We start from the raw sequence: 16,323 nt of genomic DNA, 5'->3' as shown, positions 1-16,323 counted from the left end.
GGCTTGCTGGCCCTTCACCTCTTGGAGCTCCTCCTTGACATCGACCCCCATCGACTGCAGCCGGAGCAGATTCTGCATCTTTTCCTGGAGTCGGGACATTTCCCTCTGTTCCTTTCTAGCTTTCTGGGTGCCTTTGAGGATGAAAAACCTCTTGATGCTTCCCTTGATCACTTCCCACCAGTGTGTCAGGGACTCAAAGAGGGGTTTCACGGTTCTCCAACCTTTGTAATCCCTCTTGAGCTCCTCAATGTTCTCTGGGGTCAGCAGTTGCACATTTAGCTTCCATGCCCCCCTGCCCACCCTCAGGTCTTCCTCCAAGTGGCAGTCCGCCAGTAGGAGGCAGTGGTCAGAGAAGAACACCGGCTTGACCTCGGTGGATCTGACTGTGAATGCACGGGACACAAACAGGAAGTCTATCCTGGAACGAATGGACCCGTCTGGCCGCGACCAGGTGTATCTACGCTACCTTCTCTGTAACCTGTTTTAACTCCTCTGTCGGTTCATTTATTGAAACCAAGAACTCACCTTGTTTTAATGGTGACATTCCCTGTCTGCCCAGTTATCCCTTTAAGTCAGCCCTTGAATTGTTTGTACATTGTTTCATCATGTTCCCACATTTCACTTAAATATGTTGAAATGTTTGCTCCACACCCACAGAGTTTCATCTGTTTAAAGCCACAAACAGGAAGGTCCAGTTTTCTCCTGGAGTTTGAGATAAATCAGCTTCCAAAATGATGCAGAGTTTCAGCCAATGAGGGAGATCTGGGCTCAGCCCCGCCCCTCATTCACTTCGATAGGTTGGAGGACCAGACGCTCCCGCACCGTCCCCCTCTTCCTATTGGTCCGGAGCTGCCGTCAATCCGGCGGGTACCGTGAGCTGGAGCATGCGCGGTGCGGCTGCCGAGGCTGGACAGCAGTGCGCAGGCGCGGTGTCAAAGAGTCTGGAGCGTGCGCAGTGTGATTGACGGCCTTGCGGGAAGAGGCGCCTGTTTGTCCCGGAGAAGCGGAGTCAGAGCGAGGCGGTGGGTGGGAGGATTTGGAAACACTTTGTGGATCCGCAAACCCTGAGGAATAATTATCAGCTCCTGGTTTGCAGCTGCGGGGCTTCTCCCTCCCGGGAACAGGCCCAGGTTAACGGCCGCCATCCTGGGTCAGCGAGTGGAGGATGGTTCACATCAGAGGATGGGGGAGGGGGGACAATAAATAAGAGGTTACACTTTGGGCTCAAATCAATGAGGAATCTGATCTGTGGGAAGGAAGGAAACCCTGGGAGGTGGGCGGGGAGGATTCAGAAACAACCGCTGGAGGCCCCAAACCCCCAATATGACTCATTGATTTTATTGTCAGTCTGCAGACAGGAGCTGGAGAACTGAACCCAGGCAGAGGAGAGGGAGGGAGAAAACTGGGAGTGGAGGAAAGAAATGGTGGAGATGGTGAGATGGGTTTGGATTTCAGCCCAGGGAGGAGGGAGAGTGTGTGGGACGGGGATTTATAGCTTTGGGGGAACAAGAGAGGAAAAAATGTTCCATAGAAACTAGAATTGTCTGTTCTGAATTTCGAGGCTGTGCTGACAGTCAAGAGTTTTGTAAACTCCTTTTGCAGTATATTAGAAGGGGAAGATTTACAGAGGGAAGCTCAAATCAAACTTCACATCAAGATTTAAAACCGTCACTCGATTCATCAGGACCTGAATATCATCGGCAATTGAATGTGGAAGGAGAAATACTTGTTTTGTCTGTGGGAAAAGATTTCAAACATCAGTGTGACTGGAAAAGCACCGAGACACACACACCCGTGTGAGAGTGTCCTAGTGCACTAACTGTGGAAAGAGCTTTAACCAGTTACACAGCCTGAAAAAAACATCACACCGTTCACAGTGGGGAGAGACCATTCACATGTTCTGTGTGTGGACAAGACTTTAACTGATTATTCAACCTGGAGAGAGATAAGGACTCCGGCACCATGGAAAAACCATGGAAATGTGAGGATTGTGGTAAAGGATTCAATTATCCATCTCAGCTGGAAATCCATCGACGCATTCACACTGGGGAGAAGCCGTTCACCTGTTCCGTGTGTGGGAAGGGATTCACTCAGACAACCAAACTCATGTCACACCAACAAATTCACACTGAGGAGAGGCCATTCACCTGCCCCGTATGTGGGAAGGGATTTACTCAGACATCCTGTCTTACGTTACACCAGCAAATTCACACTGAGGAGAGGCCGTTCAGCTGCACTCACTGTGAAAAGAGGTTCAGATCTTCATCTGACCTCAATATACACCAGCGACTTCACACTGGGCAGAAGCCATTCACTTGCTCTGTGTGTGGGAAGGGATTCACTCATTCATCCGGCCTTAGGTCACACCAGCGAGTTCACTCTGAGGAGAAGCCATTCAACTGTACTTCCTGTGGAAAGAGTTTCAGGCATTCATCTGCCCTTGCTGAACACCAGCGAGTTCACACTGGGGAGAGGCCGTTCACCTGCTCTGTTTGTGGGCAGGGATTTACTCAGTCATCCAGTCTGCTGAGACACCAGCGAGTTCACACTGGGGAGAAGCCGTTTAGGTGCACTTCTTGTGGAAAGAGTTTCAGGCAGTCATCCACCCTCATTGCACACCAGCGAGTTCACACTGGGGAGAAACCATTCACCTGCTCTGTATGTGGGAAGGGATTCACTGTATCATCCGCCCTCGAGTCACACCAGTAAATTCACACTGAGGAGAAGCCATTCAGCTGCACGGACTGTGGAAAGAGGTTCAGGTGTTCATCTGCTCTCCTGGCACATCAGAGAGTTCATACTGGAGAGAGACCATTCACCTGCTCCGTGTGTGGGAAGAAATTCACTCGGTCTTTCAACCTAGTGACACATGAGCGAGTTCATAAGTGACTGCAGGGGTTGGATTCTGCTGTTATCACTGCTGTTAATCATGTTCAGGATTGATAGTCTGACAATGTCAGGTTTGTTTCTGCTGATGTTAACAACCCCTATAACTGGCTGGAGTTTAATATTCTGGAGGTGTCACTGATACTCGGGGCTGCAGTGTCCCTTTTTAAAAGCACCATCTGTGATCATTCCCCTTAATTCATGAACTCTGCTGGAAGGTCAGATCCATTCCACAGGACGTGCGTGACACAACAATAATCACAATTTACAAAAACAAAGGGGTCAGAGGAGATTGCAACAAAAACTTTGTCTACCAAAGCTCTTCAGTCTCATCCACTTCTTTCATGACAACATACCTTGTACTGTACAGTTTGACGGCTCCACTTCTGACAGTTTCAGGGTGAAGAGTGGAGTGAAACAGGGATGTGTCCTAGCCCCCACTTTGTTTGGTATTTTCTTCTCCATGTTCCTGACCTTGGCCTTCGCTGCAGATATGGAAGGAGTTTCCCTGCATACTCAGTCAGATGGCAAACTCTACAACCTGTCCAGTCTGAAAGTGAAGACAAAATACAGCCTGTCTCGATCAGAGACCTCCTCTATGCTGATGATGTCATGCTTGTGACTCACACAGAAACTCAGCTACAAAGACTCATGGACTGTCTCTCCCGTGTCCGTAACTTGTTCACTCTTTCTGTAACTATCAAGAAAACTGTGGTTTGGGGACTGGGTGTCACATCTCCGCCCTTGATCACAGTAAATAACACCCCGTTGGAAGTGGCCAGTGAATTCTGTGACCTTGGGTCCACAGTGACAGACAATCTGTTTCTCAATGCAGAGCTAGATACACGCGTAGGGAAAGCAGTTCCACCTTTGGCTGACTCACGAATTGTCCATGGAATAACATCAAGCTGCCTCTCAGCACCAAGATGCTGGTTTATGAGGTCTGTGTCCTCAGCACCTTGTTGTTTGGTTGTGAAACATGGACGATTTACATTGATCAGGAAAGGAAGCTCAACAACTTTCGCTGTTTGCGGCACATTCTGGGCGTCTCAGGGACAGAATCAGGAATGTGGCAGTCCTCTCAAAGACAAATCTCCCAAGTATGCTGGCTCTCATCAAGCAGAGGCGACTTCACTGGCTCTGAAGAAGAGTCATACGGACTTGAAACGTTAACACTGTTTCTGTCTCCATAATTTCTGCCAGACCTGTTGAGTTTTTCCAGAATTTTTTGTTTCTACCCCATAAGAGACTGCTGGCCTCTCTTCCATGGTCTTGTCCGTGTCTGGGTGGCTCTGGAGAGGGAGCATGTGGTGTCCACCCTTACGGTTGATGCCTTCCACCACCGGTGGGTACCTCAGGGTACAGAGTGTCTCAGAGACACTGGAAACAACATTCTGGTTTAGTTAGGAAAGTTCTCTTCACTCTAGTTGGGGGTTTGATACTGATTTTGGGCTCTTTTAGTTAATTGGACAACATGTTTGAGAGAACAAGAGAAGAAAGTATGTTCTATAGAAACTAGAATTGTCTGTTTTGAATTTCTATCCTGGACTGACGGTGATAACTTTTGTCAACTGTATTTACAGGATATTAGAAGGAGATGATTTGAAGATGGGAAACTCAAACCAAACATCTCATCAAGATCTGACAGTCACTTGATTCATCAGGAACCTGGAAGGAGAAATGTTTGTTCTGACTGTGGGAAAAGATTTCAAGCATCAGTGTGGCTGGAAAAGCACCGAGACACACACACCCGAGTGAGAGCGCTCCAGTGAACTGACTGTGGATAGAGCTTTACCAAGTTAAACAGCCTGAAATAACATCACACCATTCACAGCGGAAAGAGACTGTACATGTGTTCTGTTTGTGGATGAGGCTTCAACTGATCGTCCAACCTGGAGAGACACAAAGACACTGAGACCACAAAGAAACCGTGGAAATGTGGGGACTGTGGGAAGGGATTCATTTGCCCATCCCAGCTGGAAGCTCATCGACGCACTCACACTGGGGAGAGACCGTACACCTGCTCCGTGTGTGGGAAGGGATTCACTCTGATGTCCAGCCTTCATTTACACCAGCGAGTTCACACTGACGAGAGGCCTTTTAAATGCTCTGACTGTGGGAAAGGTTTTAAAATCTCACCGGATCTAATTAAACACCAGCTTGTTCACACTGACGAGAGACCATTCAGTTGTTCTCAATGTGAGAAGAGATTCAGACAGTCGTCTCACCTCATTCAACACCAGCGAGTTCACACCGGGGAGAGGCCGTACACCTGCTCTGTGTGTGGGAAGGGATTCACTTCATCATCCAACCTGGTGACACATCAGCGAGTTCACACAGGGGAGAAGATATTCACCTGCTCCGTGTGTGGGAAGGGGTTTTCTCAGTCATCGAACCTGCTGACACACCAGCAAGTTCACACTGGGGAGAGGCCGTTCACCTGCTCTGTGTGTGGGAGGAGATTTGCTCGATCGTCTCACTTGCTGACGCACCAGCGAGTTCACAAGTGACTGCAGAGGTTGGATTCTGCTCTTAATCACATCCTTTGTTTCTGTTGCTGTTAGTAACCCCTGTAACTGGGCTGGAGTTTAATATTCTGGATGTCTGTCAATGAGTTTAGATGAAAGCAGACAACGCTGTTTAAAAAACATAAGGGTTAGGAGCAGGATTAGAACAGATGACCTGTCACGCCTGCTCTACCATTCAACACGATCATGGCCGATTTCAGCCTCAATTCCACTTTCCTGCCTGTTCCCCCATGATCCTCGATTCCCTGAGAGACCAAAATCCTGTCTCAGTCTAAATCTCAGTCTTCAACATCTTCAACGATGGAAACTGAAAATGAAACTTTACAGGACAGAAGGAGGCCATATGGCCCATCATGTCTGTGCCAGCCCAATCCCACTATCCAGTTCTTCGTCTGTAACCTTGTAGGTTACAGAGCATCAAGTTCCTAACTTTATTCATTGGTGCGATGGTCTGTCTGCACCTCATTCCCGCAAAATAATCACAAGAACCTGAATTGTGAATCACAATGGTGGGGCTTTTACCCAACATTCCCCGAGGTAGAGAATGTCCCCTATCCACATCACAGGAGACCAGTGCACAGGCTCAGTGCCCCCCAGTGTTTGGAGCATGCGCAGTGTCATTCATGACCACGGAGAGCCACTTGTCGCTTCTGCAGCTGGTAAAGGGAGCGATGGAGCCGGTGGCTGGACAGGGAGGATTTGGAAACACTTTGTGGATCCGGAAACCCTGAGGAATAATTGTCAGCTCCTGGTTTGCAGCTGCGGGGCTTCTCCCTCCCGGGAACAGGCCCAGGTTAACGGCCGCCATCCTGGGTCAGCGAGTGGAGGATGGTTCACATCAGAGGATGGGGGAGGGGGGACAATAAATAAGAGGTTACACTTTGGGCTCAAATTAATGAGGACCCTGATCTCTCTTTGGGAAACTATGAACAAATGGCTCCTTGTAAAATGAGCTCAGGGTTACATTGGGCAGGAAGAGAAGCAGAAACCAAAGTGAGACAAGAGACTGAGTTTAACTTGGAGAGAGAGAGAGAGAAAGAAACCCTGAAAGATGGAAACCATAGGAGGTGTGGAGAGACCACCTTCACGATTGTACATTAAATCTCCACACAATAAGTTCTGGACACAAGGTTAACATCTGATATTCTGTACGGTCGGTCAGGGTGATTCAGATTAATAGATAATTGGTTTGGTTCGATAGATAATTGGTTTATGGAAAAGTCATCATGGTGGCAGGTACTGAATTGTGATGATGATACAAATAAAACAAGTAATCATCATTCATGACATAGTTATAGACAATATTAAAATAAAGTGAAAATATTAATCAAAGGGTTGCACGATTATGATCATTTCAGCATAAAGTCATTACAATATGTTACAAAATGCAGGACTTCTTAACTTATAGAATAGAAATGAAAGGTCTACTGCACTCTGCATTTTCTGTTAAAGTCCTTCAATCATATGTTGTCAGCTTGAGTTAATTAAATTGTCAATCATTTACATCCTATTTATGAGTTTTATGCAGTGGACGATCGGGCTGTCTTGTAGTGTATTTGTCCCAAACCTTATTTGCAGATGGTATTTTTTCTCCTGAACTCCATTATACGTTTACTTCCGTGTGGTTGGGAGGTGCCTTTGAGAGGTGGGATTCTGGAGTTTTCTCCTGAAGTCCAGACAGAGGTTTTCCCACATCTCAGCCAGGGAACGCACATTCAGACGTTTGATTGTGTATTGTTTTGTCACGAGTCATGAATGAAGTGAATTATCAAACAAGTTGTTATCTCTGTCGGATTTGTTAAAAGGATACAGGAAGAATTATCCAGCACTTTTTTTAGATTTCAGCCCAGGGAGGAGGGTGGGTGTGTGGGACGGCGATTTACAGCTTTGGGGGAACGAGAGGAAAAATGTTCCATAGGAACTAGAATTGTCTGTTTTGAATTTCTGTCCTGGATTGTCAGTGATGATTATTGTAATCTCCTTTTACAGGGCTTTAGAAGGGGAAGATTTGCAGATCGGTAAATTGAACCAAAAATCATTTCAAGATCTGGCAGAATGACTCAGTTCATCAGGACCTGAATATCATCGGCTTTTGAATGTGGAAGGAGAAATGTTTGTCTGTTCTACTGTGGGGAAAGATTTCAAACAACAGGAAAAAGCACCGAGACACACACACACCCGAGTGAGAGTGCACTGTGCACAGTGCACTGACTGTGGAATGAGCTTTAACCAGTTACTCAGCCTAAACACAAACAGAACCATTCGCCGTGTGGAGAAGCCGTACACGTGTTCTGTGTGTGAACGAGGCTTCAACTGATTGTCCATCGTGGAAAGACTTAAGGACACGGACACCGTGGAGAAACCATGGAAATGTGGGGACTGCGGGAAGGGATTCAATTACCCATCGCAGCTGGAGATTCATCGACGCAGTCACACCGGGGAGAGGCCGTTCACCTGCTCGGTGTGTGGGGAGGGATTCACATTATCTTCCAGCTTACATATACACCAGAGGACTCACACTGGGGAGAAGCCATTAACCTGCTCCGTGTGTGGGAAGAGATTCAATTTTCTGTCCCAGCTGCTGAGACACCAGCTGGTTCACATTGATGAGAGGCTGTTTAACTGCTCTGATTGTGAGAAGAGCTTTAAAAGACGAGAGGACCTGGTCAAGCACCAGTTTGTTCACACTGAGAGACGGTTCAGTTGTTCTCATTGTGGGAAAGTGTTTAGACAATCATTGAACCTCATAAAACACCAACAAGTTCACACTGGGGAGAAGGCACTCACCTGCCCCGTGTGTGGGAAGGGATTCACTCGACTATCTCACCTCAGCTCACACCAACTTGTTCACACTGATATCAGACCTTTCCAATGCTCTGAATGTGGGAAGAGCTTTAAAACCGCAGGTGATCTGCTGAGACACCAGCGAATTCACACTGAGGAGAGGCCGTTTACCTGCTCCATCTGCCAGAAAGGATTTATCTGTTTGACCAACCTCAAGCTGCACCAGCGAGTTCACTCTGATAGGAAACCTTTCCAATGTTCTGACTGTGAGAAGAGCTTTAAAACTACAAGGGATCTGCTGATGCACCAGCGCATTCACACAGGGGAGAGGCCATTCACCTGCTCCGTATGTGGGAAGGGATTCACCCGTTCATCCCACCTCCTGACACACCAGCAGGTTCACACTGGGGAGAGGCCATTCACCTGCTCTGTGTGCATGAAAGGATTCACTCGTCTAGCTCACCTCAATTCACATCAACTTGTTCACACAGATAACAGACCTTTCAAATGTTCTGAATGTGAGAAGACTTTTAAAACCCCAGGTGTTCTGCTGAGACACCAGCGAGTTCACACTGTGGAGAGGCCGTTCACCTGCTCTGTGTGTGGGAAGGGATTCACTCATTCATCCCACTTAATGAGACACCAGCGAGTTCACAACTGAACAAAGGGGTTGGATTCTGCTGTTATCATTGCTGTTAATCACATCCACGACTGAAGCAGGTTCATTCTGAAAGTTGGGCTGACGTTAATAGCCATGCAATTGGGCTGGAGTTTAATTCATTTGACAAATCTCAAGATATTCATGTTGGTTGAAACACAAAGTGTCGAGTCCTTAATTTCTCCAAGATTAGAGGAGAATAATTGTTGTCCTGTTACTGACTGCTCTATTTTTGGGCCTTCAACCCTTTCTAACTCTACGTTATTTCAGTCCTCATACCTTTGGTTACTCTCATGGACAAGTCCCAGCTCCCCGTACCTTTCAGAGTCTCTCCGGGGAAGGTATCGGTAACACTCCCGGGATCATGAAACACAAAACCCAGTCTATTAATCACTTTCAGCTACTGGACTTAGTATGTACCCCACAGCAAAAATCAAATAAACCAATTTTGTGTTGAACACAGAGTGTGTGGCGTATTTTTAATATCTGTACCACAAGTTAGTTCCTTCTGAAGTGCTCTTCCCCTCCCGTCTCCTCCATCCTCACCTCTGGAAGATTAAGATTGTGGAGTCACAAATTATCCATGTGACTCCGGACCCACAGCAATATGGTTGACTCTTAAATGCCATCTGAACAAGGGAAATTCGGGATGGGCAATAAATGCTGGCCTAGCCAGCGACGCCCACATGCCATGAATGAATTTTTAAAAAGGGGGTCGAGTTCATAAGTGATTTCGAAGTCATTTATTAATTATTAAGTAGTTTATTACGAAGAACCAGATTGAAAATGATGCATGAACTAAACGGACAGAAAATAACATACAACCCGTGACAGGTGAGACTGGTTTGAGTGGCAGTCTCTTGTTTGCAGCTGCTTTCTTGTTTGTTCTGTCTTCTCGAGCTGACTGAGGGGTTAGGAAGTTAGGAATGTTTCTGACGTTGGGGACTGCCCCCTTTCCCTCTGAGCACCCGTTAATATACTTTATTTCTATGGGCTGGTAGTTTACCTCATGTCAATCACTTGTTCGATCCCCATCTGGCCAGTGACCAGAGGACAGGTACCCATGGTGTCACCTCCCCCTGTCCATCACTTAGCCTCAAGTTCATCTTGCAGCTTTTCTCGTGCTTGGTGCCACCTGTTAACTCCTTCTCTCGGAACATAGGAAACAGGAGCCATTCGGCCCCTCGTGCCTACTCCACCATTCAACCAGATCAAGGTTGATCATCTACCTCAACACCATTTTCCCGCATTCTCCCCACAATCCTCTGGGGTAGAGAATTCCAAAGAATGAGTGAAGCAATTTCTCCATCTCAGTCCTAAATGCCCTGCCCCATATCCTGAGACTGTCCCCTGGCCCTAGGACCCCCCCACCCCAGCGAAGGGAAACATCCTGCCTCTACCCTGTCGAGCTCTAGATTCTCCTTGGCCAATATCTCTGTTTGCCCCTGGCTGCTAAGAACTGTTTTTTTCAAAGAGAGAGAACAAAGAAAGAGAAAAGTAACAACTTGTGTCAGGCAGTCTCATGCTATGTCTGCAAATTCTATAATGATCCCATAATATTCTTAAAGATAACATTTTTTACAGCTCCCCCCTTTGAGAAGGAAATATCCTTATTCACTTCTCACAACTGATTTCTGGCTAACCTAGCTATTTCTACACTGGAGCTCGTTTCCATAATTTCTTGATTACATACCATAGATAACATACTAAAGCTACTGGAATTATCAGAATCAGCAACACAAACCCTTGAGCTGCCACCAACAATAAATGGCCAGTGAAATGTGATCGCTATTGACTTGGATTGTTACTCCCCACTTGCAAATCACATCATTCAATGTTATTTACTATCCTTTTGCAGAAGTGTTTGCTAAATAAGTACAAACAATTAAAGCAACACATCATGCACAGGCTTAAAATATACTCCAGCTCTCCCTTCACCTGCACCTATCTGTGGATAATTCTTATTAAGTGTTCCTTCCATTTTCCGAACCCAAATCCCTTTTACTTATAATTTCACTTTCCCTGACCACTTTTGAGTGCTTTCAAGTCAATTTCTCCATGGTAATGTGTCAGTGTCTTCATGATTTTAAAAATCTGGTGCCTCACTCTTTTGGCCACCATTAACCATTTCATGATGTTCTGTTGTCTAACCGGCTGAGCAAGTCTGGAACCTGTTCTTCAATGCAGATTCAACATGCACTTCCGCATGTTAGTTAATCCACACCTAATAGATAAATATGCACACTCACACTGGTATCCCATTATCATGCCACACGCTCCATATGATACAACCCAGTCTTCAACTTTCAGGTGACCTTATCAAAAGAATAAGGGGCTGTCTGGCTTAAGATCTTTGCTTATCTCCCTCTGCATTGTCCAAATGTCTTGGGTAGTGGCCAGGCTATCAAATGCAGTTTGCTTCAAAAAAAATGTTCATAGGCAAAGAAACAAATTCTCCAAAGGAAACCTATCAATTTATTAGTCTCAGTTTTACTTTCCTTTCACTAGAACGTACATTAATACGAGATTGATATGTTACCTTCAATTATGCGCATTTGCTGCTGTGAATTTACTGTCTCTTCTATCCTCAGTCACTTCTCCTCAATCTGACACTTCTCATTAATTACCATCCTATCTCATTCATGAGCTCTGGAAAAACATTCCTATCCAGTACAACGTGCCCATAATATCTATAGAACAGAGATCAAACATTCCCATTTGATTCCAGACATTAATATATTTTACATAGAGATAAAAACATCACTGCTTGCTTGTCCCTACAACCACCCCACCCCCTCAACTTCTCTCTCCCCACCACCCCCACCCCCCACCTTAAACCAGCTTATATTTCACCCCTCTCCTAACTATACTCAGTTCTGCTGAAGGGTCATGAGGACTCGAAACGTCAACTCTTTTCTTCTCCGCCGATGCTGCCAGACCTGCTGAGTTTTTCCAGGTAATTCTGTTTTTGTTGTGTTATTAATATATTTTGTTTGTTTGTTCTTCTCTTCAACTTATTATAAAAGCACCTGATGTTTTATTATTTCAAAATGATCCCTAATTCAAATTGGACTTCTGCCAACCTTCAAGGCTGAAGCTTATCTTTTGTGAAACAAACTGTTCACTGCCTTTTTCACAGTTGTACTTTTCATGGTTAATTTTTCTCAGCACAGACGCTGGCAGCATTTTCGATTAAATACCAATTGTTTCCAAACTCTTTAGCTTCTTCCTCAAACTGATTTGTTCTGGGATTTCTGGTGCTTATGAACACCACCCTGCTTTAACAATGGCTGGACGGTGTTTCGAATGTATGGTATACTCTCAGCTGGGTGAGGTTACTGCTTCATGGGAGCATGTATCGGTCTGCTAATACCTTCAGGTTTGCTCATGTCTCCACAATCAAGTTTATAGATGGTGAATACGCCTGGCACAGACTCGAGAATTGCCTCAGGATCAGCGGAGGTGACTGGATCATACTCCTCTGCAAAGCCTGATAAAACACACACTTCATGGGGTCGTGGTGAGGATCGTGGATGATGTTGGTGGAAGAGGCAGAGTTGACTAACATTAATTGCCGATGGCCCCCAGTATCGACAGTGCAGAATACCGGTCTCCCACGACCATCGTATCAAAGAGGGGAAACAATTCTGCGGGGGGGCCTACTGAAGTCACTGGGGGTCTGGAGATACCTGCCTGAGGACCTAATCTTATACACCGCCACAACCAGCCAAACTCTGTTACTAATTCACGCAGTTTCTATTGCTGGCTCCATTCTTTCCAGCCACTGCTCCACAGTGTTGGGACTCATCTGTACAGGAGGAGGGGGAAAGCAGGACTCACTGTTACTGTCAGCTTCTACACTAAGCCTATTGTGACAGTGATGGACGTTGAGGCCCAGGCGGGTTACAATTAAAACAGTGCGCCAGGGCATTCCCTTCTCAGCATCGAGTTCCTGGATGGTCAAGATTTCTGGTCAGGCAAAGGGTCTTCGACGGTCACTATCGTCGTCTTCATGGGTGCTTGTGAGAGTTAGCATGGATCTGTTCATGGACCATATGGGAATGTTGAAGCAACTTGTCTCTAGGTCATTGTCATTATGTTATAAATTCCCAACACACGACAGACTAATGGTTGGACTCTTGAAACTCAGGGAGTGAGATCAGTTTACCGGTCACAGAGGACGAACAGATGGATGATGCAGAGTGAGCGCTGAGCTCTGTAGTTGATGGTGGTGTCTCACCTGAATAGTTTACTGGTGCGAACCAGAATGTTGGGCTGAAGGCAGTATGGATCAGTTTGAAATCTCTTTCCTATCTGAAATGATATTTTTTTCCTCTTGAGAGTCTGTTTTAACCTTTACACAGACAAATGGTTTATGTATGGGTCATGAGGTCCAATCATATCAGAGTTAGGAATGTCTTGTTTCATTGCCTGTGCTGGAGTCTTGTGCTTTTGAAAATTAATTCACGGGATGTCGGCGTCGCTGGCTCAGTCAGCATTTATTGCCCATCACTGATTTCCCCTGAGAAGGTGGCGGTGAGCTGCCTTCTTGGACATCTGCAGTCCATGTGGTGTAGGTACATCCACAGTGCTGTTAGGGAGGGAGTTCCAGGATATTGACCCAGTGACAGTGAAGGAATGGCGACACATTTCCAAGTCAGGATGGTGAGTGATTTGGAATGGAACTTTCAGGTGGTGGTCCATGTATCTGCTGCCCTTGTCATTCCAGTCGTGGGTTTGGAAGGTGTTGTCAAAGGACCCGTGGTGAGTTCCTGCTGTGCATTTTGTAGATAGTACATACACTGCTGCCACAGTGCGTCAGTGGTGGAGGGAGTGAACGTTTGTGGATGGGGTGCCAATCAAGTGGGCTGCTCTGTCCTGGATGGTGTCAAGCTTCTTGAGTGTTGTTGGAGCTGCACTCATCCAGGCAAGTGGAGAGTATTCCTTCACACTCCTGACTTGTAGATGGCGGACAGGCTTTGGGGAGTCAGGAGATGAGTTACTCACTGCAGGCTTCTTAGCCTCTGACCTGCTCTTGTAGCCACAGTATTTATATGGCTAGTCCAGTTCAGTTTTTGGTCAATGGTAACCTTCAGGATGTTGATAGTGGGGGCTTCAGTAATGGTAATGCCATTGAATGTCAAGGGGAAATGGTTAGATTCTCTCTTGTTGGAGATGGTCATTGTCTGGCACTTGTGTGGCACAAATATTACACGTCAGCCAAAGCCTAGATATTGGCCAGGTCTTGCTGCATTTGGACATGGACAGGTTTAATATCTGAGGAGTCGTGAATGGTGCTGAACATTGTGCAATCATCAGCGAACATCCCCACTTCTGACCTGATGATGGAAGGAAGGTCATTGATGAAGCAGCTGAAGATGGTTGGGCCGAGGACGCTACCCTGAGGAATTCCTGTAGTGACGTCCTTGAACTCAGATGATTGACCTCCAACAACCACCTTCCTTTGTGCCAGGTATGACTCCAACCACTGGAGAGTTTTCCACCGATTCCCATTGATTCGTTTTGCTAGGGCTCCTTGGTGCACATTTGGTCAAATGCGGTCTTGATGTCAAGGGCAGTCACTCTCACCTCTGGAGTTCAGCTCTTTTGTTCGCGTTTGAACCAAGGCTGTAATGAGGTCAGGAGCTGAGCGGCCCTGGCTGAACCCAAACTGAGCGTCAGTGAGCAGGTTATTGCTAAGCAAGTGCTGCTTGATAGCACTGTTGATGACCCCTTCCATTACTTTACTGATGATCGAGAGTAGACTGACGGGGCGGTAATTGACCAGGTTGGATTTGTCCTGATTTTTGTGTGCAGGACATACCTGGGCAATTTTCCACATAGCCGGGTAGACTGTGTGGCAGAGATAACAGGTCTGTCCTATTCTGTCGGCCAGCAAGCTCTATGGAAGTTTTCTTCGCAAGTGAGCTATTTCTATAATATTCAATGGTGGATATTATTGTAGTGTGCGGTAAACATCCAATCAATTTCTTAAGTTTTAAGGTTCTAAGATGGCAATTCCTTACATTCCGTTACTTGGGTTGGACTTATCTCCATTCCCTTGTCGAGAGGATTTCTGTACATTTGGATACTCTCGATTCTTCACCAATTCCCATTCCCTTCTTTCTGGTGGATAATGGAGGTGTCACTGTGCGTAATGTGTACGTCAGTAAGAATTGTCAGCAAGGATTAATCAGCACTTTTTAATTGGAGATGTTAATCAGTGGAACCTTCCAGATACTGAATTGTAGATTTTGTACCAAAAATCAATTTAGGATTAAAGTAAAAGTTCATTATATTATTGAAAATTAATGTCTGATGAGAGTTCCTGAATTATGGGGAAAGATCACAGACAGCAATTCTTAAAGGGACACTGCAGCCCCAAGAACACAATCAACTATAGATCGAGAATTTTAAACTCCAGCCCAGTTACAGGGATTATTAACATCAGCAGAAACAAACCCCAACTGTCAGAATGAACGTGGTTCAGGTCTGGATTTGATTAACATCAGAATCTAAACTCTGCAGTCACTTATGAACTCGTTCATGTGTCAGCAGATTGGCTAACTGGGTGAATCCCTTCCCACACAGGGAGCAGATAAATGGTCTCTCCCCGGTGTGAACTCGCTGGTGTGTCAGCAGTTGGGATGACTGACTGAATCCCTTCCCACACACAGAGCAAGTGAACGGCCTCTCTCCAGTGTGAACTCGCTGGTGTTTCAGTAGCACCGATGAATGAGTGAATTTCTTCCCACACACAGAGCAGGTGAATGGTCTTTCCCCAGTGTGACCTCTCCGGTGTACAGTGAGGGCAGATGATTGCCTGAACTCCTTTCCACAGAAAGTGCAGCTGAATGGCTTCTCCTCAGTGTGAATTCGCTGGTGTGACTCAAGGCCAAATAATGCAGTGAATCCCTTCCCACACACGGAGCATGTGAATGGCCTCTCTCCAGTGTGACTGCGTCGATGAGTTTCCAATTCAGATGGGTAATTGAATTCCTTCCCACAGTCCCCACATTTCCACGGTTTCCCCACGGTGTGACTGCGCTTGTGTCTCGATAGGCCGGATGAATGGCTGAAGCCTCGTCCACACAGACAACACGTGTATGGTTTCTCACTCATGTGAATGGTGCTTTTTGGTTCCATGTTCAAAATCCTATGATAGTCAGGTTATGATAAATCGTGCAGCCCCGTCAGATCTTGAAGTGATGTTTGTTTGAGTTTCTGACTGCAGATCCTCTCCTTCTAATACCCTGTCAAATTGAGTTAAAACAGAAAAAAAGTGTGAGAGAGCTGTAAAGAAAGCTGTCGATCTCTGTCCCACACACTCTCCCTCCTCCCTGGGCTGAAATCCAAACCCATCTCACCATCTCCACCATTTATTTCCTCCACTCCCAGTTTTCTCCCTCCCTCTCCTCTGCCTGGGTTCAGTTCTCCAGCTCCTGTCTGCAGACTGACAATAAAATC

At 46.2% G+C, this 16,323-nt stretch overlaps 2 protein-coding genes and 1 long non-coding RNA gene across 5 annotated transcripts in view; 2 read left to right on the top strand and 1 right to left on the bottom strand.

The window, feature by feature from the left end:
- The window catches only part of LOC144697294 (uncharacterized), a 273,796-nt gene extending 264,482 nt beyond the window's left edge, over positions 1 to 9,314 (top strand). Inside the window, exons 1-3 of one of the 3 annotated variants that reach the window (XM_078569255.1) lie at positions 940 to 1,022; positions 4,470 to 5,404; positions 7,404 to 9,314. In XM_078569255.1, the coding sequence (XP_078425381.1) occupies positions 4,938 to 5,396 (459 nt within the window). In that variant the 5' untranslated portion in view covers positions 940 to 1,022; positions 4,470 to 4,937 and the 3' untranslated portion in view covers positions 5,397 to 5,404; positions 7,404 to 9,314. Of the gene's footprint in view, positions 1 to 939; positions 1,023 to 1,747; positions 2,226 to 3,896; positions 5,405 to 7,403 lie in introns of those variants that run through there. The other 2 variants (XM_078569254.1, XM_078569256.1) reach the window with 2 other exon arrangements.
- LOC144698446 (uncharacterized) overlaps positions 1 to 16,204 on the bottom strand; it is a 147,086-nt gene extending 130,882 nt beyond the window's left edge. Inside the window, exon 1 of the mRNA XM_078570387.1 lies at positions 15,389 to 16,204. Within this exon, the coding sequence (XP_078426513.1) occupies positions 15,389 to 16,002 (614 nt within the window). The 5' untranslated portion in view covers positions 16,003 to 16,204. The remainder of the gene's footprint in view (positions 1 to 15,388) is intronic.
- LOC144697459 (uncharacterized) overlaps positions 1 to 16,323 on the top strand; it is a 296,931-nt gene that overhangs the window by 172,066 nt on the left and 108,542 nt on the right. The gene's annotated exons all lie outside the window — the stretch shown is intronic.

Source organism: Cetorhinus maximus, chromosome 23, assembly GCF_964194155.1.
Source record: "Cetorhinus maximus chromosome 23, sCetMax3.hap1.1, whole genome shotgun sequence".
In the NCBI taxonomy this organism is placed as follows: domain Eukaryota; kingdom Metazoa; phylum Chordata; class Chondrichthyes; order Lamniformes; family Cetorhinidae; genus Cetorhinus; species Cetorhinus maximus.
Note: the sequence above shows the minus strand (reverse complement) of the source record. Positions and strands in the feature narration are given on the sequence as shown.